The 27629-nt window shown below is 45.7% G+C and overlaps 1 protein-coding gene across 4 annotated transcripts in view; it reads left to right on the top strand.

The window, feature by feature from the left end:
• TUFT1 (tuftelin 1) overlaps nucleotides 1-15209 on the top strand; it is a 44808-nt gene extending 29599 nt beyond the window's left edge. For 2 of the 4 annotated variants that reach the window (XM_029231185.1, XM_029231183.1), the window contains 8 exons: nucleotides 557-622; nucleotides 3674-3787; nucleotides 7772-7900; nucleotides 8483-8577; nucleotides 11221-11326; nucleotides 12214-12297; nucleotides 13198-13298; nucleotides 13885-15209. In XM_029231185.1, coding sequence (XP_029087018.1) covers nucleotides 557-622; nucleotides 3674-3787; nucleotides 7772-7900; nucleotides 8483-8577; nucleotides 11221-11326; nucleotides 12214-12297; nucleotides 13198-13298; nucleotides 13885-13948 — 759 coding nt within the window. In that variant the 3' untranslated portion in view covers nucleotides 13949-15209. The remainder of the gene's footprint in view (nucleotides 1-556; nucleotides 623-3673; nucleotides 3788-7771; nucleotides 7901-8482; nucleotides 8578-11220; nucleotides 11327-12213; nucleotides 12298-13197; nucleotides 13299-13884) is intronic. The other 2 variants (XM_029231186.1, XM_029231184.1) reach the window with 1 other exon arrangement.
• The last annotated feature ends 12420 nt before the right edge of the window (nucleotides 15210-27629 follow it).

Here is a 27629-nt window from a genome sequence, read left to right as displayed (position 1 = left end):
CTTCCTTCCTTCCTTCCTTCCTTCCTTCCTTCCTTCCTTCCTTCCTTTTTCTTCTTCCTCTTCCTCCCCCCTTCTCTCTCTCTCTCTCTCTCCTCTTTCTTTCTATCTAAGATTTGAACTCTTAGAAGAATAAAGTTTGAAAAATATATGATACTAAAAAAAACGATACGAATGAACTTATATACAAAACAGAAATAGACCCACAGACATAGAAAACAAACTATGGTTACCAAAGGGGAAAGCAGGGAGGAGGGATAAATTTGGGAGTTTAGGATGAAAATATACACACTACTATATATAAAATAGATAACCAACAAGGACCTACTGTATAACACAGGGAACTATAATCAATATTTTTTAATAATCTATAAGGGAAAAGAATATGAAAAAGAATAGATATATATGTGTATAACTGAGTCACTTTGCTGTATACCTGAAACTAACACAAGATTGTAAATCAGTTATACTTCAATTAAAAAAAAAACAAGGAGAAGAATGTTTCAAAGTTGATTGCTTGGGACTGTTTTCACTACCAATTTTATTTTTCTTTGAATAGGTGGTGCTAGAAAAGCCAAATGGCTTTAGTCAAGGTCCCCTGACCCCACATAGCAGCCCACCCGAGGTAGGTAACAGGGAAAATAGTGGTAACTACTGCTTGGCCAAGAGGCAGGAAATAATCCTTCCTGATCCTTTTGTGTATTGCTTTCTCTCTCTCACGAAATATGAGAGTAATATTTACTTGCTGTAAAAATTCAAACAAAGGAGAAATATATAAAGCGGAAATTTTCCTTCCCCAATCCCACTCCTTGAAAGTATTCAAGGTTAACAGATTGAAGTGGGTGGGTCCTTTTATTTATTTATTTATTTAATTTTTATTTTTTTGGCCTTGCTGCGTGGCTTGTGGGGTCTTAGTTCCCTGACCAGGGATCGAACCCACACCCTTGGCAGTGAAAGCGCAGAGTCCTAACTGGACCGCCAGGGAATTCCCGTGGGTGGGTCCTTTTAGAGCAGTGCTTCTCGGCCTTCATTGCCCATTAGGATGGCCTTGGGAGCTTTAAAGGATGCAGTATCCGTGTGCCATCCCTAGAGACTGTAATTTAACTGGTCTGAAGTGTGGCCTACGCATCAGGACTTTTAAAAGCTCTTCATGTGATTCTAATATTTAGCCTATTAGTTCTAATATTCTAGTCTAAAGTTCTAGAGTATTTTTCTATACACAGACAACCATATTTAAAAGCCTTATGTATCTGTGTGTATACACTAATATATACACATGCACCATATATACATACATGGATAAATGTCTGTATATAATATGCACGTACTTTTCACAATTCCAGTTGTGATAAATACATTATTTCTTGCTTGCTTTTTTATTTTTTTAAGCTGAAAAGTATATATAGCCTTCTTTCCATATTTGTATGTGTAAATCTATCTCATTCTCTTGAATGACAAAGTATTTCCTTCCGTAGCTGTACTTTCTTTCCCTGCCCCAACTTTATTGAAGTATAACTGACAAATAAACATGGCTGTACTTTTTTTTAAATGACATTTATTATTATATATTTTGTGATTACATAATAATTTAAGACACACATATTGTAGAAAATTAGGGAAATTCAGAAACACAGAAAAGTTGAAAGAAGAAAAAAATATCAATTGTAATCTACCCAGAGAAAAACCAGTTTGGTGAAATTTCCTTTGTTTTTCCTTCAGTGCAAATATATATTTATGATATTGAGATTAGACTGTATATAGCATTTCGTTGCATTTGTTTCTTTGCTTGGGCAGGTATATTTTTGGATTAGGTTTGTTTGACTCTCAAGTGCAGAGCTGAATCAGACCTTCCCATCAGTTCAGGGCTCATTATCATCATTGGTCCCATAAAGACCTCTCACTGCTTTCACTTTTTTTTTTTTTTTGTCTCCCCCACCAAAAGGTACTCACTCTAACATATTCAATATATGATTTAAATATGCCTATAAAATATGATTTTTTTAATTAATTAATTTATTTGTTTTTATTTTTGGCTGTGTTGGGTCTTCGTTGCTGCGTGTGGGCTTTCTCTAGTTGCGACGAGCAGGGGCTACTCTTCGTTGCAGTGCACAGGCTTCTCATTGCGGTGGCTTCTCTTGTTGTGGAGCACAGGCTCTAGGCACGCGGGCTTAGTAGTTGTGGCATGCAGGCTCAGTAGTTGTGGCACACGGGCTTAGTTGCTCCGTGGCATGTGGGATCTTTACGGGCCAGGGATTGAACCCGTGTCCCCTGCATTGGCAGGCAGATTCTTAACCACTCCACCACCAGGGAAGCCCGTTTTTAATTTTCATAATGGACTTGTGCTGTATTTCTGTTTTTTCCTTTTTTTATCCAACACCATGTTTTTAGGCTCTATCTGTGTTGCTGTGTTAAAATCTGGTTTGTTGTCTCTAGCTCCTGCATGTAAAGTTTTATAACTCCCTTTTTTTCTCTTCATACCGTATCATTAAATTTTTCCTTGTCATCAGAGTCTTATGAGAATGCCATTTGAAATAAACACATAACAGTTGTGCTCCAGGAGGAGCCTTTTCAAACGTTCTCACCTGCCCAGCAGCATAGGCGCAGACATAGGGGAACTGACCAGATAACTTACTGATGGCTGGATTTGGAATGTTGTGATTCTAGCCACTTACTTTAGATGTGCAGTTTGGATGTTTCCCTTCCCCGAATCACCATATTTGGCAAATATGCTGTTGGCAACAAGTTATAATAACACCTGGCACTATCTGTTCAGCCTTTCTTCTCACAGGCTCCAAGCCCTACCGGATATTATCTTAGTTTTGAGGCAGGCTATAAGGCAGGGCGTGGTAAGGAGTCTTTTCCCTGCTTCCCAGAAGAGAAACAAGGCCCACAGGACTCAGTGATAACACAGCCACCCAGGGACCCTGTCCCCTCCTTCCAGCTGAGCTCTGTGCTCTGGTTTGAAGGTGCTGCTATTTCCCGCTGTGCAAGACCGGGAGGGACTTTTCTGTCAGACTCAAGGGAGCTGGTAACTGAAGTGCAGCAGAGATGGAGGCGAGAGCATACATGCCAGTTTGGGTGTGCCTGGGGGAGAGGCTCACAGTAACCTCAGTGAGACACCTTTTCCTCCATCGAATCAGACTCCTGAACTTATTGGGTGCTTTTGCCTTAAGCTGCCCATCTGTCAGTAACCCTTTATCTGCTGATCTCTGTGCTAAGTGCAGAGAACCACAAAAGATGTGCCTTTGGGACATGCCCCTCATGATGAATGTGGCACAGTCCCTGCCCTTGGGGAACTGTAGTCCAAAGCGAAACATGGTCGCTGCTCTCAGAGAGCTCTAGTCTGATGGAAGCAGGACAGACACATGAGAACGGCATAAACATACCTGTTCATTAACCAGTTGATACATGTAGAAAGATTACTACCGTGTGTCCTAAAATAATCAGGTGGTTGGAAACTAGTTGAGTTCTTTAAGGTATGAGAGTGTTTTCATATGAATAACTCAGAACTCCTTGGTGCCTATGACTGACTAACTCTCCCCTTGTGCGATGTGAATTCTTTTGTGAGGGTGGTCTGAGCAAGATGGTCCAAACAAGTGTGCGTTGTCGGGAGGACCTTGTCTTACCAAGTCACAAACATAGTAACTTCACCTTCCCTTCCCTCCTCTGGCTGCAGGTGGACACCTATATAGATGAAGATGTCGAGAGCTTGAGGAGGACCGTGCAGGACTTGCTTGTCAAGCTGCAGGAGGCTGAGCGGCAGCACCAGTCAGACCGTGTGGATTTTGAGGTGAGATTTGGGATCTGGGGAGAAGGTGCCCTAAGGGCTGGGCCACTGGATATAGGTGCAGATGAAGTCTTCCTGGCTGGAGTGCCATCGACTGGAAAGGCTAGGCTCTGCGGCCTGGAGCACTTCCTGTCTGCTTTGCCCTTTCCTGGATATCTATAGTTTTTGTTGTCTAAGGCTAACTCTTGAGTCTCTGCTCTACTGGAGCAGAGTGGTGATGCTGGTCTGGGAGAGCAGGTACTTCAGAAGTCCTTTCTATAAGGACTGCTGGGCTCTAGGCACCATGCAGGCAAGGATTGTTGCTGTCAGGTTCACCACTGCATCCCCAGTGTCTGGGACAACGCTTGGCATCAGGTGGGTGCCTCTTAAGTGTGGACAGGATGAGTGGATGAATTGGTGTGGTCTTAGGAAGAACTGTGCCAGTGGAGTCAGGGGACTTTAGATCAAGACTTGGCTTTACAACACAGAGCTCTGTGATCTTTTTTTTGAAATTGAAGTATAGTTGATTTTAGGTGTACAGCAAAGTGATTCAGTTATATACACATATATATATATACACACATATATATATATTCTTTTTCAGATTCTTTTCCATTATAGGTTATTTCAAGGTATTGAATATAGTTCCCTGGGCTATACAGTAGGTCCGTGCTGTTTATCTACAGTATATATAGTAGTAGTATCGGTTAATCCGAAATTCCCAATTTATCCCTACTCCTGCCCAGAGCTCTGTGATCTTGAGTGAGTATCTCAATTATTGTTATAAAAGTAATACTAGGTTATTGTAGAAGATTAAAAAATATATAAAAATCTCTATATAGAGAAAGCCCCCCACTATTAAAAGTATGTGACGTCTTCCATGCTTTCCAGACAATTCTTTGGGTATAAGATGAGGTGCACTGGGCAAACAGAGCAGTTTTCCTAGCTGCTCTGTGTGAGAGTAACCTTCTGTTATCTGGTATTGTTCACCCACACGTAAAGTACTTTTTAGATCAGAAATATGTAATCATAGGATTCTGCCCTGCCCAGGCTTGCCAGGGTCTGGTGGAAAGAGGAATCCCAGCCTGAACTCTTCTGTTTTATGGACTAAGAGAGAGAATTTTTTTTTTAGGCCACACCATGCAGCTTGCAGGACCTTAGTTCCCTGACCAGGGATCGAACCCGGGCCCCCGGCAGTGCAGGCGTGGAGTCCTAACCACTGGACCGCCAGGGAATTCCCTAAGAGAGGGAATTTTGAGAGGTGTATTGAGGGTGAGGACGAAGGGCAGTGAGAGTGATCAACTGCCTCAAGAGTAGTCGAAGTCTTACCTGAGTGAGTAGTACCTCCCTAACCATCAGTTTCAACTTTTGTAAAAAGGGGTCATGAAATATACCTCACAGGTTTGATGTATGGATTGAGTGAGGTAATATATGTAAGTATATTTATTATTCAAAAGGGTTTTAGAAATAAAAAATATCCTATATTTTTCTTAGTGATCAATTTAACACGTGGGTTTTCTTATCCTAAATAATTTGGGCTTAGGGTAATACTAAGATTAGTTTGTCTCAGAACAGAGTAGCTGTGCAGTAAAGGAATTTGTTGTATCTATTTCAGATTCCACAATTTGTATAATTTGGTTGACAATGAATTGGCTCAATGACCAGCTGTTCCTTACCTTATTGGAGTAGAACAGGAGGAAGGGGAGGTCGAGGCTGTAGCACTGACCAGACTGTGAATTTTAGAAAGAAATTTCTACATTGAGAGACACTGTGAAGTACTGGTTGGCTTTGGCAGCATACGGGGGGCTCTGCTGGCCCTGGGTTTCAAAGCTTGAGCAAAAGTGTCCTGAGTAAAAGCCCAAGGCTAGAAGACCGCTGACGGCTGTTAACCACACGCCCATGGCTTCTTACAGGGGGCTGCCCTTTAACCCCAAGGCATGCAGCACCCACCTACGATAGGAGATGCTCCTTGGGTTTCTCCCACTGTTGGGGTAGGTCACCACACCCTCTTATGATTAAGAGGTTCCCTTAGGGCAGAGCTGGCTGGAGCTATGGGACTGATGTGGCAGAGGACTGTGTTGTTTTCCTTTGTGATCCTACAGCTGGGTGTGAGGATCATCTGTGGCCCGTTAATGCTGTACTCCGAGCACACATCAACCTGGGTGCAATGTTTGTGTACAGAAATGAGAGGCCTTATTTTTTTTTTTTTTTGGTACGCGGGCCTCTCACTGTTGTGGCCCCTCCCGTTGCGGAGCACAGGCTCCGGATGCGCAGGCTCAGCAGCCATGGCTCACGGGCCCAGCCGCTCCGCGGCATGTGGGATCTTCCCGGACCGGGGCACGAACCCGCGTCCCCTGCATCGGCAGGTGGACTCTCCACCACTGCGCCACCAGGGAAGCCCGAGAGGCCTTATTTTTACATTCCCGCCCATGGGGCTGGCCTGTTCCAGGCTAATATGAGACATTTGAAGGCTTTCCTCTGTCTCTCCTGGTGAATTAGACTTTCTGGTCTCCTTTTCTGAATATGCGGGGTGGGAAGGGCAAGGTTGTCAATTACCATGAGGAAAACCTCATGGTTTCCCGTTCTACTGGCTCCTGGCTGTTAGGAGGGATTTGCCGTGAGTTTGCTCTGGACAGAGCTGTGTGCGGCGTGGACACATCCCATCACACATCATCCTGTGCTTTGCTTTCTCCTCCTTGATTCTGACTTGGGAGGTGCCAGACAGACTGGTTGCTGGTGTTCTGTTTTACCAGGTCTGGTTAGGCTTTCCGGAGGCTACTTGGATTCTTTTTTAGTAACTGACTGGGGAGTCAGTATGGGGTATCTGGGAAGCATGGAAATGGATGATGAAGTAACCGGGTTCTGTCATTCATTGGCTGTGTAACCTTGAATAGGTCAGTTGATTTTTAGTTGTGAAAGGAGAGGGTTGGACTAGATGACCATCAGTTCCATTCATGATGTTATGGAGCAGTGGCTGTGTGCTCGGTGTTGTGCTGAGCTCTGGAAAGGTAACGGTGCCCAAGGTCTCCGCCGTCATGAAGTTGATGGTCTCCTGGGGGGTGCACACAAGTGACCGGGCAAAATCTGCTCAGTGCTATAAGAGGGAAGGGCTGTGTCTTCTGTGGGCACACAAGGAAGGGCTTCTCACCCGAGCTCAGAGCTCCCTAGAAGAAGGGGTGTCTAAGCTGAGACCTGAAGGATGACTGGAGTTGGCAAAATGCACGTGGGAGGAAAGGAGGCAAGTTCTTACCTTTTCACTACAAGTTCGGCTTCTCTCCTTTCCAAATTGGCTTATCATCTTTGACGAAGAGCGAATTCTTCCTGGTGCTAGTAGCCCTTCTGGGTGCCATTTTGGCCTTTCCGGTATTGCTGGGAGTGAGGACGAGGAAGAGTGGGAGACAGAAGGAAGGACATGGCGATCTCCTCCCCTGGATTTTTTGTGTTTGCACGAGGAGGAAAGCTGAAACACTGGGTTAAGCTTGGGTGGCACTGGAGGGCTGGTGGGGATGTTGACGAAGTCATCCATCTGGAAACAGGTGCTTGTGGGTTCCAGGTGTCACTCTAAAGTAGAGCTTGATCAACTCTGTGACAATTAACCCTGCAAGTGGAGTTAATCTGCTAGTCTCCCGAGTGGTCCTGGAACAGTGAGTGGGAGACAGCGGTGTGCTCATCAGGGTTGCCTCCCTCCTCCCATCACTGCACCCAGATTCCTGGTTTTTTTGTTTTTAATATGTATTTATTTATTTGGCTGTGCTGGGTCTTAGTTGCGGTGTGTGGGATTTTTAGCTGTGGCGTGTGGGATCTTTAGCTGCGGCATATGAATGCTTAGTTGCAGCATGTGGGATCTAGTTCCCTGACCAGGGATCAAACCCGGGCCCCCTGCATTGAGGACACGGAGTCTTAGCCACTGGACCACCAGGGCAGTCCCCCTCCGGGTTTTTTTTTTCTAAGGTTTTTATCCATGTTTGTCCCTCTGCCTGCTTAACGCATCCCCATCCTGTGTCACAGGTCACACTCAGTCGGTACCAGAGAGAAGCAGAACAGAATCAGGTGGCCCTTCAGAGAGCAGAGGACAGAGTGGAACAGAAGGAGGCGGAAGTCGGGGAGCTGCAGAGATGCTTTCTGGGAATGGAGACGGTAACTGTTGGACTCTTGCTCTTCAGCATTCAGACTCCTGGGCCGGAAGGCGCCTGGGGATTGACTGAGGTGGTTGCAGGGACTGTCCTTCTCTGAGTAGCTCCAGAAAATCACATTTCATAGCTTCCTTTGGCAAATCTTCAAGGACCTTTCAGCCCTAAAGGAATGGGAAGGTCTTTCTCTGTCTAACTTAGCCCTTGACAACTAGAGTTGAACCCATTTCCATTTCAGGCGGGTTCTTGTATAGCTGCCCTTTGGCCTTTGAAGATGGTTCTTCAGGAGCCACTCAGCCTGGTTTCTTTGGGACTGGTAGCCATAGTTGGCAGGGGGGCCTGGATAATGCAGGGCCGGACTCTCCCTCTGGGCAGCTGGGTGAGGCTGAGAAGTTTCTATGTGCTGGGGTGGGAAGGGTTATCCCGGACAGGGGAGAGTGCCCCATCAAACCAGCTTGGGCTGCTGCTCTTTGGCAGCTGTCCCAGGCCCAGCAGGGGCTGACTGCCAGCCCTAGCGCCCATCTCACCCCAAACACAGGAACTGTCGCCATCTCCTCATCTTAGATTTTCTTCCCCTTGGCCCATCCAGGAGCATCAGGCCTTACTGGCAAAGGTCAGGGAAGGGGAGACAGCTCTGGAGGAACTTCGGAGCAAGAAGGTTGACTGCCAAGCAGAACAAGAAAAGTAAGGACTCTGGTTCACTGTGAGGTTGGGGTGCAGGGAAGGGAGGGCACAGACCTGGGGAGGAAGCTGGTGCTGATGTCAGATTTTCCAGCTCTGACTCACCATGTGTCTGCTCAGTGTGGGGCCCTGCCCAGGGAGATACTGTTGGGGAGGCTGCCATCTCCAAGGAGCTCATTTTCCAGGGAGTAATAACCTGAAGAAAGGGCTTCTACAGTTTTAGAGCCAGGGTCAAGCAGGAGCTGGTAAAGTGTCTGCCGTTGTGGCACATCATTCCTTGGTTGTCATACTGGATGTGGAAGTGGTATTATTACACCACAGCTTACTCCCCCCCTATACAAAAACCAACTGTAAACTATCTGAGGGTAAAATTGAATACTTTCCTCACAAGTCGTGCTGATGAAAATAAAATGAGCAGCTTCGTGGAGAGCTACTGAACTTCTTTCATCTGAACCATCTCAGAAACTGAGACCCACCTGTCAGCAGTGGCATCTAGGGGATCTCTGAGATCCTTTCTACTCCAGGCTTAGAGGATTTTGCGAATTCCCTCTGATCAGAGGGGATCAGAGGCCCCAGACCAGTGAAACCTACAGGGCAAAGATTGAGCCATTCTTGGACCTTCACAAATTTAGAAATTTTTTACACTGTTGGCAAGTAATATAGAAGATCTCAGATGGTAAATCAAATTTTTAAAAATAAATTTATTTATTTTTGGCTGCATTGGGTCTTCATTGCTGCACGTGGGCTTTCTCTAGTTGCGGCGAGCGGGGGCTACTCGTCATTGCAGTGCGTGGGCTTCTCATTGCGGTGGCTTCTCTTGTGGCGGAGCATGGTCTCCAGTTATGGCGGGCGGGCTCAGTAGTTGTGGCTCACAGGCTCTAGAGCACAGGCTCAGTAGTTGTGGTGCACAGGCTTAGGTGCTCTGCGGCATGTGGGATCTTCCTGGACCAGCGATCGAACCTGTGTTCCCTGCATTGGCACGTGGATTCTTAACCACTGCACCACCAGGGAAGTCCCGGTAAATCAAATTTAACATTAGTATATTGGTCTGGACTTCATTGTATAAGTTGGACCTTTCTAAGTTCAACAGACATTACCTGAAGGGCCTTCTAAGGAATTCCAAGATGAACCGACACAATCCTTGCCTTCTTGGACCCCTCAGTCTTCTGGGGGGTCCTTTTTTCTCCTTTGGGATATCCTTGATCTAGGCCTGCCTGGCATGAAAAATGCAGACATCTTATTGTAGCCTTCTTTCAGACTTCACAGCAGAATTGCTTGATTTTTTTTTTAATTTTTAATTTTTGTATACATTTATTTATTTATTTTTGGCTGCATTGGGTCTTCGTTGCTGTGCGCGGGCTTTCTCTAGTTGCGGCGAGAGGGGGCTACTCTTCATTGCGGCGCACGGGCTTCTCATTGTGGTGGCTTCTCTTGTTGCGGAGCATGGACTCTAGGCGCACGGGCTTCATTAGTTGAGGCACGGGGGCTCAGTAGTTGTGGCTCAAGGGCTCTAGAGTGCAGGCTCAGTAGTTGTGGTGCACGGGCTCAGTAGTTGTGGCGCACAGGCTTAGTTGCTCCATGGCACGTGGGATCGTCCTGGACCAGGGCTCGAACCCGTGTCCCCTGCATTGGCAGGTGGATTCTTAACCACTGCGCCACCAGGGAAGCCCCAGAATTGCTTTAAATTACTCAGCACTCCCTCCTCAATGGTGGAGGTGCTCATGGGCAGGAGACTGAGTGGAAGGAGCAGGAGAAACACAAAAGACCAGATAATCCAAAACCAAGACTTGGGGATGGCAAATGACAGCTATGCATCATAAATGCTGATTTTTCTAAATAAAAGGAGACTGAGTAATAGGGCACTGGAGAGCTGAGGGTGACAACTTAGAATGTTTGAAGCTTAGGAAGGATGAGTTTGGAGGCTCAGATTGCACTGCCCCCCACGCCGAGCACTGCCCATCTTCTAGCAGTGGGCACTTGTCTGTTTCCTCAGGCAGACCCAGAGGGTAATGGGTACCAGCAATTCTTCAGCGCTCTGAACTCCTGGACTCCCCAGCTGCCTGACCTTTGGAGATCTTGGCCCAGTTTGCTTAGAAGAGGCAAAGGAAGCAGCAGCGGCTGGGAATCAGGAGACTTAGAAATGGACTTGTGTGAAGAGGCTTTAAGGGTCCTCAAATCTTATCTCCCTCTTGATATAAAATCCCTGCCAAAGCTTGATGGTCTAGGGTATCATAATCCCAGCTTGTACTTGAATCTTTCCAGGAAGGAGGAGTTCATTACACACGAGGCAGTCCACTTTCTGACAACTTTAATACTGAAAAAGTCTTTCCTGTGTTAATATGAGAACTCCTTCCTTGAAACATCTACCTATTGGCTCTAGTTTTATCCGTAGAACTATCCAGAATGACTTATCCTTTCTAACCTTTCCGAGCCTCAGTTCCCTTATTTGGACTAGATGATCTCTAGTGATGCTTCTGATGTGTTGTTCTAAGGTGTCCCACCACCTCCTCCTTACAGCAGACCACTGGGGAATCAGGCAGAGGGAATCATGCCTGATCGAAAGCCCCTGAGCCCAAGGCCCTTACTGTGACTGGGTGGAGAAAGCATCTTTTCCCCTTGCCTCAGCCTTCTGGTCTTAATCCCCAGAGCTGCTAACCTGGAAAAGGAAGTGGCTGGGTTGCGGCAGAAGATCCACCACTTGGATGACATGCTTAAGAGCCAGCAGCGGAAAGTCCGGCAAATGATAGAGCAGGTAAGCAGGGTTAGGTCTTACCCTGCTCTTGGTTACCCCCTCTGGAAGTTTCCACATTGTCTAGCCCTGTTTTCCTGTCAAGTCTACACCTTTATTGATTTATTCTCTTGGGTATCTTGGCTTATATTCATTAAGTGTCCCATGAAACATTTATGGCAACCGATGGCTAGGTTAGGGTGATTGGGATTTGCTTTTCTCCCATCTTTCCCCTACTTGTTTGGTTATTTGCCTTGTGCGTTCCCATGGGAGAAGAAGGACAAGGTTATTCTCTCCCACGCTTTGAAGAGTGCTGGTAAATGAGTAATTAAGTCCCAGTAAACTCACTTATCTGTGTGTAGATTTTTAGCCTTTGCACCTCATGCACATTTTCTGCCTTCCCTTGCCTGAGCTAGGGTAGCACACTCAGAATATGCCATTTTGTAGAATCGTTTTGAGAATTTAAGATACCCTTATTGGGAGGGCATAGTTGCTGCATGTCAGCTCCATGAGGGCTAGGATTTTTCTGTCTTGTTCACTGCTGTTGCCCATTCTCTAGAACAGGGCCTGTCATATGGTAAGCACTCAATAAATATCTCTTGAACCAATACATAATTTGTATTTCCCAAAGTCAAATGGAAGGGGTTTTGAATCATCCATTACTTTGGATTATCAGGGTGGTGTTCCCCTCAAACCCCTGCCCCCACACCTGGGGTAATCAAGAGTTTAACACTCACTGAAACAAGGCTTTTATAGAAAAGCTAAGCCAGCCACGTGAGAGGTGCAAAACTCTGCCCTTTGTCTCTGCTGGCTCATTACATACTCATCGCACTCCGCTGCCGGGGCGAAGTGCGATGAGTATGTAATGAGTCATTTCAGAACAAGCTCCAGTGTCTGCCATATCTTTGCAGCTCCAGAATTCAAAAGCTGTGATACAGTCAAAGGACACTGCCATCCAGGAGCTCAAGGAGAAGATTGCCTACCTGGAAGCCGAGGTGTGTGTTCTGGGCAGCCCTGGGAAGGGAGCAGACTCTTGAAGGAAAAAACTGGACGTAGGGAGGGGGAGATTCTGGAGGGGGTCTAGATCCTGTCTAGCTGCTGCTCGGAAGTGAGTAGATGGGGTGGTTGGATGATCTTCAGTTCTGCTGAGTGAACATTTTCTAAGACTCTTCAGGGAGTTGCAAACAATGGTAAGACCTGTCGCCACTCTGAAAGGATATATCCTCATGGTGCAAGCCCTGTGCCACATAGCAGCATGAAGGCCGGCCCTTCATTCTGACTATATGGGCTTGGCAGAGGAGCTGACAGTGGAGCTGAGCTTTGAAGGAGGATGCATTCTACGGGTGGAGTCTTCTCCTTGGCTAAGGCGATGGGGTCCATTAGCTAATGAGTTCTTGGTCTGATTTCTACCATACCTCAGGGCCCCTCCTGTCCATTGACTGACTACCTGAGATTGCTTTGCAGCCATTGTGTAAGGGTCCCAGCTAGTGGGGGAGATAAAAAGAAATGGGAGACAGGGTTGTTTATCTCCAGGGAGATTGCAGTCTAGATTTATAGATAAAATACATTTAAAAAATACCTAAGAATACTTTATAGAAAAGCATATGGACAAACATAAGTAAATATCTCAGCAGACTATAGGAAATTATATGCAGGAAATGTATAGAGAGGATTTACAGGAGAGGATCAGTGCTGCACAGTTATTGAGAGAACGCGCCTTCAGGGAAGGAGGCTGGAGCAAGTAAGTACTGGAGGGAGAGGGCATCCTGGTGGCACACACGGTAGGGGTTGGGGTGACAGCAGCGCACAGAGGTGGAGACCAGAATGAGCTGGTTAAATGTGGCACGGGGCAAACCAGAGGAAGCCCAATTCTAATCTCATAACTTGTGTTACAGAATTTAGAGATGCACGACCGGATGGAACACCTGATAGAGAAACAGATCACCCATGGCAACTTCAGCACCCAGAACCGGACCAAGACTGAGAACCTGGGCAGGTGAGTGGGCATGAATGGAGTGGGCCCCAGGTAGGAAGTGAAGGAAAGAGGGACAGAGCCGTGGGAAGGAGACCTTTAGTGCCAAGGCCAGGATGAGGCTCTTCTAAATCCAGCTTCATTCTCTCGGTCTCGAATCTGACCCATTCTCCACCTGAACCACTTTCTAACCAGCTTAGAGTAGAGCCTGATACCAGAACCCCAAAGAGGCCCATGAACAGTGCTAGAGGCGTCTGAAGCCCCTAAAGTCGTATGCAAAAATTGTGAATGTATAGTAAGGGCATATTTCCAGGGAGAGGGCCTTTTGTTTCCAAGAGATTCACAAAAAGGTCCAAGACTGAAAAAAAAATCAAGAATCACAGCCATACTGACTCCTAAGGTGTTCAGCTGCACCTTCTCTTTTCCCCACCCCTGCCACCAGACAAAAGTACCAGTCCCCTAACCTCTTAGCACTGACAATTACTATTTCAAGGCATGAGAACCGAGATCAGCGGGCCCTGCAGGATAGAATCCAGAGGCAAACTGGAGGGGCGGCTCTGTGAAGGGTGGGCAACAACAGGGCACTCAGCGTTTCCGACTTTCTTTTCAGCGTTAGGATCACCAAGCCTCCCAGCCCAAAGCCCATGCCTCTCATCCGAGTGGTGGAAACATGAGCTGAAGGAGACAAGATGCTGCTGTTGCTGGTGCCTCTGGCCTGAGGAGCAGCCCACCACCCCTGGAGGCTGCCGGCCCTGACTTTGACTTCCCGACTGCTCCCTTCATGGTTCCGAACGCCCATCCTCTACGCTGGGCGGATAGGGGATGAGCTCCCCCTCTGGACACTGCAGCCTCTGGAGGCCGGCGATATCCTGCCTACAGGACCCAGGGCAGTAGCCTTATTCCCATAGTTACTATTTTTCTCTGTAGCAGAGCCTCCCTTCTGTTGTAGACTGGAGTTTGTAGCCCGGGCCGGTTATTCTGCCCCAGAAGCCAGGCCCTCCGCAGGTCAGGAGAGGTGACAAGATCTACCTCAGCCCTAGAAGCTGGAGGCACAGATGTCAGCAGTGATTGGAGAGTGGCCCTGGGGCATGAAGTTCCTTCCTTAAACACAGCTCAGTTCTTAGCAACAAACTGTTTGTTTTTCTAATTGCTCCATCATCAGCCCATGCTGACCCGGGCCTCCTGCAGACAGACAATGGGGCTACCTGTCATGGCCTGTGAACCTCAACTTTGACTGGACAGCCTTGTCTTTTGGGGAGGGGGAATGTCCTTCATGGAGTAGCTCATAGCAGCAGAAAGGTTCTGTGAGGCCACGGACAGTTACGGGCGACTTCTGTCTGCTGTGAGGACTCCCAGAATCTCTTAGGGTTTCCCCCTAAGTTGCGGAGCAAGATACACCTCATTCTTCTCGACTCAGAGCCTAAAAACTGTTTTCACTGGGTTACATCAGTCTCAGCGAAGAAACTCTCATGGTATTTATTTTGCTAAGTTATTGGTGTTTTTGCTTACAACTGATTAAATACCAAGAGTTCAGAGTTCTGCAGCCTTCTCTTGCGGTGTTTGGATTTGCTCTGACAGAGGGAAAAGAGTGTTCCCAGTGGACTTGTCGATTTCAGAATGATGTCATAGTCTTTTTCTCTCTTTCCTGCTGCTTTTCCCTTCCTCCTCCAAACCTCAGGAAGGCAAGTATTGATATATTCGCCCTGAAGCATCTGGGTCTGAGTGTCTGTTGTTTGGGGGAAGAGAGCAATCAGGAGGGATTGAATTCTTCCCTTAACCCCTCTGCACCCCTCTGCTCCACAGTGAGTTTGTTACCCTGGCTCTGAGTGAACCTGTCACTCATCAAGTTTCTTTAGGGCTCTTCCTGCAGCCTTAAGGAGGAGATAAGCATCAGAATGTGGTACCATAGGACACAGAAAAATGAAAAATAAACATTAAATCTTTAAGTTCTACTTGGCTCAAAACCAGAAGCCTTAAGTCTGTGGTTTCTGTGCATCAGGGCTGAGCTCCCATGCTGGCTTTGTCCATCGTGTTCTGGTGTTCTGGTGTTCTTCTCGCCATTCCCATTTGTGAAACGAGGGGGCTGGACCAGATAATCTCCATGAGCCCTTCCAGTTCTGATATTCTTTCCTGTGGGATGTTCTTTGTGGGGTGAATTTAATAAATTATGTTAATGTGTCTCTTTGAGCTCCTGGCCTGGTTTCTTTTCACTTTTCAGGGAGGATGAAAGAGCATAATTTTAGTGCCTCTTGCAGGTGGGCACCCTGCTGTCCACATCTGGGAGGTATGGTGACATCCCCAACACGATGATGTGGGGACTTTGTGGCATTCAGAGGAGTTAGCATGTCTCTGTTAAACAGCTCAGCTCCATAGTCTAGCAGTCCGCATTGCAGGAGGTAGCCTCTAACTTGAGCTCTGACCCTGTCTGGGGTGGTGGCCTTGTGGGATCCCTAAGGTTGGCCACTGAGTGTCTTCCTCAGTTGGAAAAGATCTGCTGACAGACAGAGGTCCTGTGATTACTTAGAGATTTACCAATCAGCACTGGAGGGAGATGACTAACTCCATGTGCTTCGCAGAAATGAAAAGTACTCTGGAAATGCTGACTGCAGCTGTTTGAGGCTTTAGTTTTTGGCTATCTCTAGGCATTCAATTAATCCACTGATCATCTTTTTCTTTCTGCCAAAAAATGTAGTTGACTGCAGGGCCCAACGGGGACATAGCTAAATTTACACGAATCTTCCCTGTACCAAAGAAACTAGAAATGGAACCCCTGTCATCCCTGGCTGCATTTCCTCTCTAGTCCCCTTTCTCCTTCAATCAAAAGAATGTAAATTTTTCTCTTGCGACTTTTCTTCCCCTGTCTGCTTCTCAGCTAATTCACATCCAGGCTTCAGGATGCACTGGATACCTCCTTCCATTCCAGACCTGGGTTTGTCTTCTGACAGCCTGGGTTCTCTTCCTTCTCTGGAAGTCTTGCTTGGCCTGGGTGTATCTAGACTGTGCTTGTTCTCCGAATATTAAGAGGGTGGAAGCAGGGTGCGGTTACCTGAGGTGCCAAGGCGACTGGCTTGCGTGGCTGGAAGGAGACAGGAGCGAGTGAGCCACCGCACAGGAGAGGGAGGCTCTGGGCTGGGTCTCAAGGACGTGGTTGGATGAGCAGAGCTTCCATCTGGAGATAATGAGGTGGTCTGGAAACGTTCTGGAGATTAGAACTAGAGCTCTAATGGCAGTTCCCTGGCGGTCCAGTGGTTAGGACTCTGCGCTTTCACTGCCTCAGGCCCGGGTTTGATCCCTGGTCAGGGAACTAAGAGCCCACAAGCCACGTGGCACGGCCGAAAAAAAAAAAAAAGAACTAGAGCTCTAAGAGATTCCTGGGACCAAAAAGTGCCCCTGGTGTATATTTCACCGAGTTTTGTTGTACCACTGCTGAAAGGAACAGGGGCTAAGAAGGGTCTATGGGAAGAAAAAGTAGCTGAGGGAAAGGTAGTTTATATCCTGGCAACTTTTCCATTAGAGATGGAGAATGGGGACTGGAGGAGAACGAAGCAGAGCCCAGGGCCTGAGAAAGGGCGTGGTGAGAAGCTGCTCCTGACTTCAGCGGCCTGTTTATTGCCTGCGTTATGTCATTTGTAAGCCAACTCCTCTGTGCTCCTTGAATATGTTGCAGAGGGAAGATTGAGTCTGGCTCCCTGGGACCTTTGCCATGACGGCCTGTTTATTTGAGCTGGGTGTTGAGAGCTGCCCGGACACGCAGCCGTCATCAGCAGGCTGCTATAAACCTGGAGCATCACCCCAACATGGGAGAAGCTTGCAGAAGCACTCCTTGCCTCTGTCCTCCCACCTCTTCATTTGTCCCCTCCCTGAGTAGAAAAAATCCTGACAGGGACATGGTATTTCAACCAAATGGTACATTGGACCTCTTTTTTTTTTTCAGTTTTTAATTTTATTTTACTTTTTTGAAAAAATATCTTTATTGGAGTATAATTGCTTTACAGTGGTGTGTTAGTTTCTGCTGTACAACAAAGCGAATCAGCTATAGGTATACATATATCTCCCTATCCCCTCCCTCTTGTGTCTCCCTCCCACCCTCCCTATCCCACCCTCTAGGTTTTCACAAAGCATCGAGCTGATCTCCCTGTGCTCTGCAGCAGCTTCCCACTAGCCATCCATTTTACATTTGGTAGTGTATATATGTCAGTGCTACTCTCTCACTTCCTCTTTTTTAAAACTAAGTATCTAAAGCCAAAAATTGATTGGCTTATTTTCAACTCTATTGAAAAAAATTTTGTATTATGAAACGTTCCAAGATGTACTCTGTAAAGATGATTTGACATGACATGGCTTAAAGCAACTTAATTTGACTGAGGAGGGTAATATCCCTTGGGGTAGAAAAGCAAATTTCTGTCTTTAATCAGCTCTTCAATGTGTGTTGCTGTTTTTTGTTGGGCCTCTGCTAATCCCGTGGGCTCCCTCATTCCTCATTGCCAAGCGTTGCGGAGCTTGGGCCTGAGTTTTGTTCAGGCTCTGACCCAACAGCAGATGTTAGCCTAGGGCCCTTGGCCTCTTTTCCATGCTTCGATTTAGGACTCTCACTTCGCAAGGAGAAAGTGTTTCCTATCTTCCCTGTCCCAGTTCTAAGCCCCATGGCCTTGAAACTCAAAGTTGGAGACCTAAATATTCTCTAGCCCCTCTTTCTCCAAGGAAAATCCTTATCTAGCCTGAGGCTAAAGGAGATGTGTTTTTAAAAGGTGAGAAATTTCTAACTCTGTGTGCTCTGTGGGTGGGCAGTGAGACCTACTTTGAACTCTAAAATGTGTGTGGCCTTTCTTCTGGAATCTCTCTTCCTCTGGAGCCCTCTGGGACATGGGATTGAGGGTAGATGGTGGTAGGTTAATTAATTTCCTGACCAGGTATTGGTCGCCAAGTCTTAGACCACAGGATCTCATAAGCTGAGGGGAAGGAAGTCATTTGTCCTCTTGACTTAATCTGTCAATTCAGGAGGGGTATTCTAGGCCAAACTCGCATATGTCTGCAGGAGTTTGAGGACACTTATATCTGTTTTATATCTATTTCTATGTGTTTGTGTTTGAACTGGCCTGCTATGTAAAACATACGATTGTGGGGGAAAATTGGAAAAACACTGATGTTTAGGAAAAACTCAGTTTTTCACCTGTATGTCTCCATTACTACATACACAGAACACTTCACTTCTGGTCACCAAGTATGTGGGTTTTTTTCCCCCTATAACAGGCAATTCTCTGCAACACCAGCTGGGTGTCCTACAATTTAACTCAATTCTGACACCATCTACCTGGAGATAAGGTTAAGGGCTCAGTCTCAAGAGACTGTCCCTCCCCAACCTCAGATGCCAACTGCAAGTAGCAGGTCCCTAGCTGGACTTTTGTCTGACTTGCCTGCAAACCAGAGGTTCCCACAACCCCCTCCTTGGGTTCGATTAATTTGCTAGAGAGGCTCACAGAACTCAGGGAAACACCTACTTACCTTTACCAGCTTATTAAAGGATATAATAAAGGATGCAGATGAACAGCCAGATGAAGAGATCCATAGGGCAAGGCCTGGGAGGGTCCTGAGTGCAGGAGGTTCAGTCTCGGTGAAGTTGGAGTGCATCACCTTTCCAGTATAAGGATGTGCTCACCCACCTGGAAGCTCTCTGAACCCCATACTGTTGGTATTTTATGGAGTCTTCCTCATGCAGGCATGGTTAATCGTGAACTTCATTTCTAGTCCCTCTCCCCTCTCTGGGTAAGTGGGGGACAGGGCTGAGAATTCCAAGCTTCTAATCGTGGCTTGGTCTTTCTGGTGACCAGCCCCCATCCAGGAGCCCGGCTGGAGTCCCCTCATTAGAATAAAAGATGATCCTAGTGCATTTATCACTTAGGAATTGACAAGGGTGTTAGGAACCCTGTGCCAGGAACCCAGGGCACAGACCAATACATATGTTTTCTATTATCTCACAGCTAGGCTGTGGATCTGTCTCCTTGGATATATTGTAATCTCAGGGTCAGGAGGACCAAAATTGACTTCCTTTGAAACTACCTTCCCTTTTCAATTCTCATACTTCCTCTTAGTAGAGAGAATCACTTTCTTCAGTGATTTAGAGCCATCTTTGACTCTTTGCATTTCTTTATTCCTTATATCTAGTTTGTCAATATGTCCTAATGTTTCCTCTTTTGAGATATCTCCCAGACTTGCCCCTTCCCATGTTCGCAGCCTCATCTTAGCCCATCTCTTTAAGCCTGGATTACCACAGAAGCCAGTCCTCACTGGTACCCCACCTCTAGCCTAACCTGCCCCAAATCCACCCACCTCACCACTGTCATTTGAATTACTCCCAGATACATTTTCATCCTATCAGCGGGGTTATTTAGCCAGGACAAAAGAAGGCTGATGGAAACATGATAGCAGTCTCCAAGAGATGAAAATCTGTCCTGTAGAAGGAGGTGCAGTTTCACTCCACCTAGCTCTAGAGGGCAGAACTCAGACTTGTGGGTGGTACCTTCAGGGAGATGGCTAAGAAACAAAAGGACAATTAGAGTGTCAGTTGGACTGTCTTGACAAGTTAGCAAGTTTCCCTACATATGCCAGTAATATCCCAGTTAGAAAACAATCTAAAATAACAAATACAAAATACCTAGAAATAAACTTTATTTGAAATGTCAGTAATCTATGTGAAGAAAATGACCAGATTTTGTTGAAAAATATGGGAAACTTAATGAAGAAAAACTTTCCTGGATGGCAAAGTTTAAAATCGTAAAGATGTCAGTTCTTCCTTAATTTATTTTTAGGCTTCGTGTGTACTTACAGTGAAAATTCCAAGAGTCCTTTTAGAATTAGATATAATTATTTTAAAAATTCATCTGGAAAAATAAACAAGGGAGATGGCAAAGAAAATTTTGAAGACAGACCTTAACTGGAGGATTATTAGCCTTGGCGGATAGTGAAATATTACATAGCTAGGCAGAAATAGACTCAATTTTATATAAGCATTAAAAAAAGGATAAAAGAAGCATTGCAACTCAATGCGGGAAAAGGCGTTTGAACAGTTGGTTAAGAATTTAGAAAAAAAAAGAAAAAAGAATTCTAACCTTAAACAGTACACCTGAATAAATTCTAAGTAAATGAAAGAAATTAAATACTACAATTTAACTGTAGAAAAACTAGAAGAAAATACAAATGAATATCAACTCTGAGAGGAGATCCATTTAGAATTTTAGTATTAAAGGTCATGAAGGTATGTGTCAATTATATCCCAATAAAAAATAAAAATAAAGGTCATGAAGGAAAATATTTTAGTTCATAAAAATGTAAACTTTCTAAATTGAAGAACTAAAGAAGGCCAAAAAATGGGGAATTATTAGTGGCAAATATGATGAAGAGGCAACATTTTTGTTGATAAGCTCATATTGATAAAAGTACTAAGATCCTTCTAGATCACTGGTCAGGATAAGAATGGATAGTTCAGGGCTTCCCTGGTGGCGCAGTGGTTGGGAGTCCGCCTGCCGATGCAGGGGACGCGGGTTCGTGCCCCGGTCTGGGAAGATCCCATGTGCCGCGGAGCGGCTGGGCCCGTGAGCCATGGCTGCTGAGCCTGCGCGTCCGGAGCCTGTGCTCCGCGACAGGAGAGGCCACAACAGTGAGAGGCCCGCGTACTGCAAAAAAAAAAAAAAAAAAAGAATGGATAGTTCATACAAGAGTTCATATTCTTTTTTCTGCACATGTTTATTAGGCTCCTACTCTGTGCCTTGGACTGAGGATTCAGGTGGGTTTACGACAGTGAGCAAGACAAGCTCAGTCCTGCCATTGGAGCCCTTATGTTAGGTGGGATAATGTGGGTTGCAAATCAGAGAAAATGCAGCTCCAATTGGCTTAAGCAATAATGGATCAGTCTGACTGGCTCAGGTGACTAAAAAGTCCAGAGATGCTTTAGGCTCACGTGAGCCTTCATAGAATAATTTGAGGTTTCACCAAAGACCCAGTTTTGTTCCATTTCTTCTCTGCACAAGAGATCTGTGCTTCTTATAATAGCGTAAAATGGGGAACATGTGTCCAACAAAAGAGAAATGGATAGGTACATGCAGATGCAGCCACTCTAGAATATTCTGCATTCACTACAAATGGCCTTTATGAAGACTATGTCACATCAGGGAACTGTGCTTAGAATGTTAAGTGAAACAAAGTAGGACACAAAATTTTATGGACACTTATTACAGCTTAGCAAAAGAAAAAAAATATTTCTAAAAAAAGGCTAGAAATAAATACACCTAACTGCTAACCATGTTAGTGTTAAGGCAGGATTTATTTTTCTGTTGGTTTTTGTTACCTTTATCCTTCATTTTCCAAATTTTCTACAGTGTTCACTCTTCCCTCTCCAGCAGGGTTGTGTTCCCACACTGCCTTCTGTTCATGCCAGGATCATTCCTCTCTTTGTACCTTTGCTAGTGTTATTTCCTTCGCCTGGAATGCCTTCCTCTTTTGCCCTATTAATCCATCAAATATTTATTGATAATTGATACAGGCGTATAGTGCAGCTTGTGGAATGTAATGTACATGAAAACACTTTGTAAACTGCTTTACAGATGTTAGTTGGTATTGTTAGGAGAAAAAAAAAAAAGATGAGGAGGATAAGGAAGAGAAAAAACTATTATTTGTACAAAAATGTGCCAGGTGCTAGGGGAGGCCAGGATGGAAAAATATAGAACAGGGTTGCAGTCCTCCAGAAGTTTAGAATCTTGTCAGGTGAGTAGAGGAAAAAAATACCACCATGTGGAATAGAAATCAGTAGAAATGAAATGAATAGAAATAGATAATGGAACATGTGAAATGCGAATGTGAGAGAGGCAGACAGTGATATAAGAGGAAACAGAGAAGGGTGGGGAGGATGTGGAGCTAGAACCAGGCCCTGAGGGATTTGGGCAGGTAGGTTCAAAGAGAAAGGACATAAAGAAAGCTTGCCTTGGGAAAAAATGTGGCGTGGGGTGGGGTGGGGGGATGAGCCCAGCTGAAGATCCTGCTGGAAAGTGGTAGGAGGTTAGGGGGAGGGGGAGATAAGTAGGGTGGGCCTTGCCACAGGTCTCTGCTGGAGTTTTTAAAAACTAGTATGGAAGTCCCAGGTGGATGGTGGGCAGGGTTCTTCCTTGCCTGTCTTGTTCGATACTGAATATCTTAGTACATAGAAAAGTGGTGCCTGGAACACAGTAGATGCTCAATAAATACTAGTTGAAGGGAAGTTGGAATGAATGAATCATAGGAGTGACATCATAAAATAGGAAGGCTAATCCGAAAGAGGTGGATGACATGGACTGAAAAGGTAAAGGCTGACAGCAAAGAGACAAGTTAATAGATTGTTAGGGTACTTCCAGGCAGGAAATAATGAGGGACTGAATTGGGATTATGGCTGCTGGACTTGAAAGTACAGGACTGGTGTGAGAGTCATTTGGAAAGAACCGATAGGCCTTGGTGACTAACCAACCAGATCTACAGAGATGGAGAGAAAAGAATCAGAGCTAACATCAAAGAAAGTTAATCATGCTTCAAGACTTGGCCTGAGTTCCTCTTCCAGGAAGTCTACCCAGAATTCTCAAGCCTGTGCTGTGTGTTCCCTTTCTGAAATCAATTAACATAAATAATCTGTATCGCCCTGTATTAGGATGTAATAATTATGACATTATAATTCAGACTTTGCATATGTTTGTTTCCCCAACTAGATTGCAAGCTTTGAAAGGTCAGGGAAATATCTAATCCCCACAGTGCCTGGCCCTGGTACTGCCACAAAGTCCTCACTGATTTAGAAGAAACCTGTATTCTCCTCTGTGCTGAAGAGGGCACTTACCTCTGTTTCTTGTTTTGAATTGTTTTCATCTTCTCTCTTAATTGGTCCCAGGTAGTATGGAAGAGACCAATCTGGAGTATTAGTATCCTCCCCATGTAAGAGTCGAATGCCAACTATTAGCATTGTTTTCAGCAATAAAGAATTTTATTTGTTCCTTCATTCATTTGTCAGTCATTCAACAGTAGGGAAATAATGTAGCATAGAGCTTAAGAGTCCATGAGCTTTGGATCTTGCTTCTAATCTTAGATCTGTCATTCACTGGGCCATGCCGGTTTGGAAAAGTTATTTAATCTCTCTCAGTTTTAATTTCCTCATCTGTAAAATGGGAAGTAAATGGCAGTAAGCACTCAGTAAATGTTCTTATTAGGTAGACATTATTATCTTGATTTTATAGATGAGGAAATTGAGACACAGAGAAAGGATGCACAGGTAGGAAGTGTGGAACCAGGAGTCAGTCATAGAAAATCTTGTCCCAGAGTCCTTGTGAAATGGGAGGGAAGCGGGCAGGGCACAGCCTTTGAAAGAACAACATAGCCCGAGGACATGACATAAACTGATTTGAACCAAATGGGCCCAAGATGGCAGACAAGTTGACTTCCACTAGACCTTGAGCCTCAGTATATGCTCACTGTAACACATCAGCAAGCTAAATTACACAGCCATAGGCACCATGACAGTTCCAAGGCTGACCATAAGGATCAAAAAGTGGGCGGTGGGGGCTTCCCTGGTGGCGCAGTGGTTGAAAGTCCGCCTGCCGATGCAGGGGACACGGGTTCGTGCCCCGGTTTGGGAAGATCCCACATGCCGCGGAGCGGCTGGGCCCGTGAGCCATGGCCGCTGAGCCTGCGCGTCCGGAGCCTGTGTCCGGAGCCTGTGCTCTGCAATGGGAGAGGCCACAACAGTGAGAGGCCTGCGTACCGCAAAAAAAAAAAAAAAAAAAAAATAGTGGGCGGTGGCCCAATTCCTGGAAATTCCCGCCCCTTCCTGAAATAGCTGGAATACTCCTCCCATTCATTAGCCTATGAAATTACCCACCCTGATAAAAACTGACAAACCCATACCCTGGTGCCTTTCTCACCTTCTGAGGTGGCCCACACTCTGTGGAGTGTGTTTCTCTCTAAGTAAGTCCACTTCTTACCTATCACTTTGTCTCTCACTGAATTCTTTCTGGGATGAGACATCAAGAACCTGAGCTTCATTAAGTCCTGTGATCTCAGTTGGAAGACTGGGGGTTTTGGCCGCGTTCGAGTCCTGGCCGCATGGGTTTGAGTCCCAGTCAGGGTTTTGGCCGGGTTCGAGTCCCAGTACGTGGGTTCAAGTTCCAATCTGAGGTGCATGGTTTCACTTGTGCTTAATGGTGTGCTCTATAACTTCACAGGTGTGGCGATCGTCAATATAAAACCATATCTAAATATCATATGTAATGTGTCTGGCAGTGTCAGCAGACACTGAATATGCTAATTATTGTTAATAAATCTTTTTGAGCATCTAATATGTCAGTGGTATAGGGTTGGGCTTTGGGGATATTAAGAGGAAAAGACTCTGCCCTCAAGTTACTCCGAGTCTTAATAACCAGATATTTGTGTGCCAAGAGGCAAACAGACAATCATAAACTATCAGTGCTAAAGCAAACTTTAGAAAACATCCAACCCAACTCCCTCATTTTCCAGAGGAGAAAACTGAGGCCCAAAATTGGGAGTGTGGTATGAGTAACTAAAGGTTGAAGCTTGGACAAAAATCCTGATCTCCTACAATGGAGTGGTGTGTCCTTGGCATAAGAAAGTGTTCAAAAAAGACAGAGAGATGGTCCTTATCCAAGACCTGTGTGCAATTACAAAGCGGCTTTCCTTGGGAAGCAGAAAATGGGAGAAGTGGTCACTGATGGATGGTGAGAAGCCCACAAGATCCACCCGGCTCAGCTGGCTCAGCTGGTCTGCAACTTTTTAACATTCTCTGTTTTCCTAAATTTCAACTGGCCATTTCCTTTTGCTTTCCTGTCTTCTCATGAGGGTGGGTGTTCCATTCCTGCTCACTTCTCTAACCAGGGTGTGTCCTTAGCTAAATGACCATATCTCTCTTATCCTCAGGCTCCTTCTCCACCAAAAAACAACCACCACCACCACCACCAAAAAAAGGGGGTTCGGCCAAGTTTCCTTCCAGTTCTAAAATCACACGGGTCCTGGGACTTCCCTGGTGGTCCAGTGGTTAAGACTCTGTGCTTCCAATGCAGGGAGCATGGGTTCAATCCCTGGTCGGGGGAACTAAGATCCCACATGCTGGCGCTGGGGGGTGGAGGGGGGCACAGCAATGTTTCAAAGCACATTTCGTCAGCCAGTGAACCTGAAAACAAGAGGAGTTTCTTTGTTTGCCAAGCGGCAGTGCTTGCCACAAGAGGGCAGCAGGGCCTTGAGCACCTGGGCAGGTGCCTACTGTGGGCCCCACAGGAAGACAAGCAGGCTCTCCTCTGACCGTGCCTAGGCCCCCGGAGTTTTCCTGTTGTAAATCCCAAACTCACTTATTTAGCGAAGGGCAGCCAGACAGATTGGAGTGAGACAAGGGAGCAGTTTTGCAAATTAAGTCTAGCACCAGAAAGATGAAAGACCAGGCCTAAAAAGAAATTGGATTCTAGAAAAGTAAATACTTTATGAAAAATTGAAAACGTATCCCTGTCCTAGTTTAAGTTGCCTACGGCTCACATCATCGGAGGCAGAGTTTTGAGAAGAGCTGGGAGTATATTACAGACCAGTAAACATTTTAGTAGGCTGAAAGGTTTAAAGCTCATTTGGAAGGCTTGTGTGTTAGACCAGCATTTCTCAGAGTTCCTTGAGAAATTTCAGTTCATTTTGCTCATGTTTAATAAACTCTTAAGAAAGAATTCGTTCTGGAAGTTTCCAGAAAGCTCAGCCAAACCAACACTAAAATAATTAATTAATTTATTAAGGAGAGGATGAAAATTATCATGTGTTTACTGAATGAAGAGCACCGGCCTGGGCACCTGAAGGGTCTGAAAGGATGGAGAGGAAGCTCAGTGAGGGTGCAAAGGAGGGCTGGGTGCTGCCTTGGCTTATCCTCTTCAGAGTTCCACTCAGCAATAATCACATTTGAGGTCATCACAACAGCCCAAAGAATCCACATGGCCTGCCCAAGGGCCTTTCAAATATATAAAAGAACTTTGTTCCTTGAGAAGACAGTTCACCTTAGATTATAATCTTGCAAAATACCTAGAACACCCACAGAACAGGATATATAAGGACATGAGCTTTATATAGGAAGATAACATTGCTCATTCACCAGCAAAAGAGCTAGAGCTCTGTTTTTGTCCCCCTCTCCCAGGGCCAAGGAGGGGTCATGGTTGGGATTAAGCTGCCCACTGCCTTACTCAACCAGCCTCATTTCTGAGCCTCTGGTACCTTGCTAGTTGTTTCCAAAACAGAAGGACTTGTCTTTCCTCACCTCTCTCTGCCTTTGCGTATGCTATTCCCTCTGCCTGGAAATCTTTTCCCTGCCTTATCTTTCCAGCAAGCTTGTACTCATTCTTCCAAACCCCACTCAATGATACTGGTGAAATCTTCCATGGCTCCCCAGAGAATCCCCAGACAGCTAATTATCCTTCATCTGTGCTCCCAGAGCAGCTGGTATAAAACATCACATTGTACAGTAATTGTTTGTTTTCATGTCTGCTTCTCCCCTCAGACCTGAGAATTCCTAAAGGGCAGGGGCTGATGATTTATCCCTGTATCCTCAGTCCTATATGGCCTGGCACACTGTGCATACTCAGTCAATGCTGGCTGAATGGAAATGGACTCTCTTTCCTGTAACCAGCAGGGTGTTTTGCAAGGTGACTGACCAGGATCACTGAACAAAAGACAGTCATTCCTGAAGGGAGCGCTGGGGCACTTGCCTAGTATCAGGAGCTAAATACCTATAACTGATTGCTAACATTCAATTGCATTGGAGGGCACACATCACTCAAAACTCGATGGAGGCCATTTGTCTAGAATCCATTTTATTTACAGCAGAAGATTACGTGTAAGGAGACACCTTCTGATGGTGTGACTAAGCTCTGGGACATGAATTTAAGGGAGTGGTGAGTGTTCCATGTTGAAGGTCTTTATAATCTATGATATGTTTTGGAAAAGACTGTCCAGAGTGAGTAGGTTAAATATGAGTAGATGATGGGACTTCCCTGGCGGTCCAATGCTTAGGACCCTGTGCTTCCACTGCAGGGGGCATGGGTTCGATCCCTGGTAGGGGGAACTAAGATCCCACATGCTGCATGGCACAGCCCAAAACCAAAAAAACAAACAAACAAAAAAACCCCAAATAAATATGAATAGAAGACCTCTGCTTTCAAGTTTATGTAATAGAATGGCTCAGCTCTGGGCTCTGGACCTGGGGGCAGGGGCTTTGGTAGCTGCAGCGGGAATGACCTGGTCCTCTATGAATGGGTGTTTGGGTTGGATACCTAGCTGCCATTTCTCTACACAGCAGCTTTGCCCCATTTG

This window comes from Monodon monoceros, unplaced genomic scaffold (assembly GCF_005190385.1).
Source record: "Monodon monoceros isolate NGI ecotype Baffin Bay Population unplaced genomic scaffold, NGI_Narwhal_1 Super_Scaffold_18, whole genome shotgun sequence".
NCBI classification, from domain to species: domain Eukaryota; kingdom Metazoa; phylum Chordata; class Mammalia; order Artiodactyla; family Monodontidae; genus Monodon; species Monodon monoceros.
Note: the sequence above shows the minus strand (reverse complement) of the source record. Positions and strands in the feature narration are given on the sequence as shown.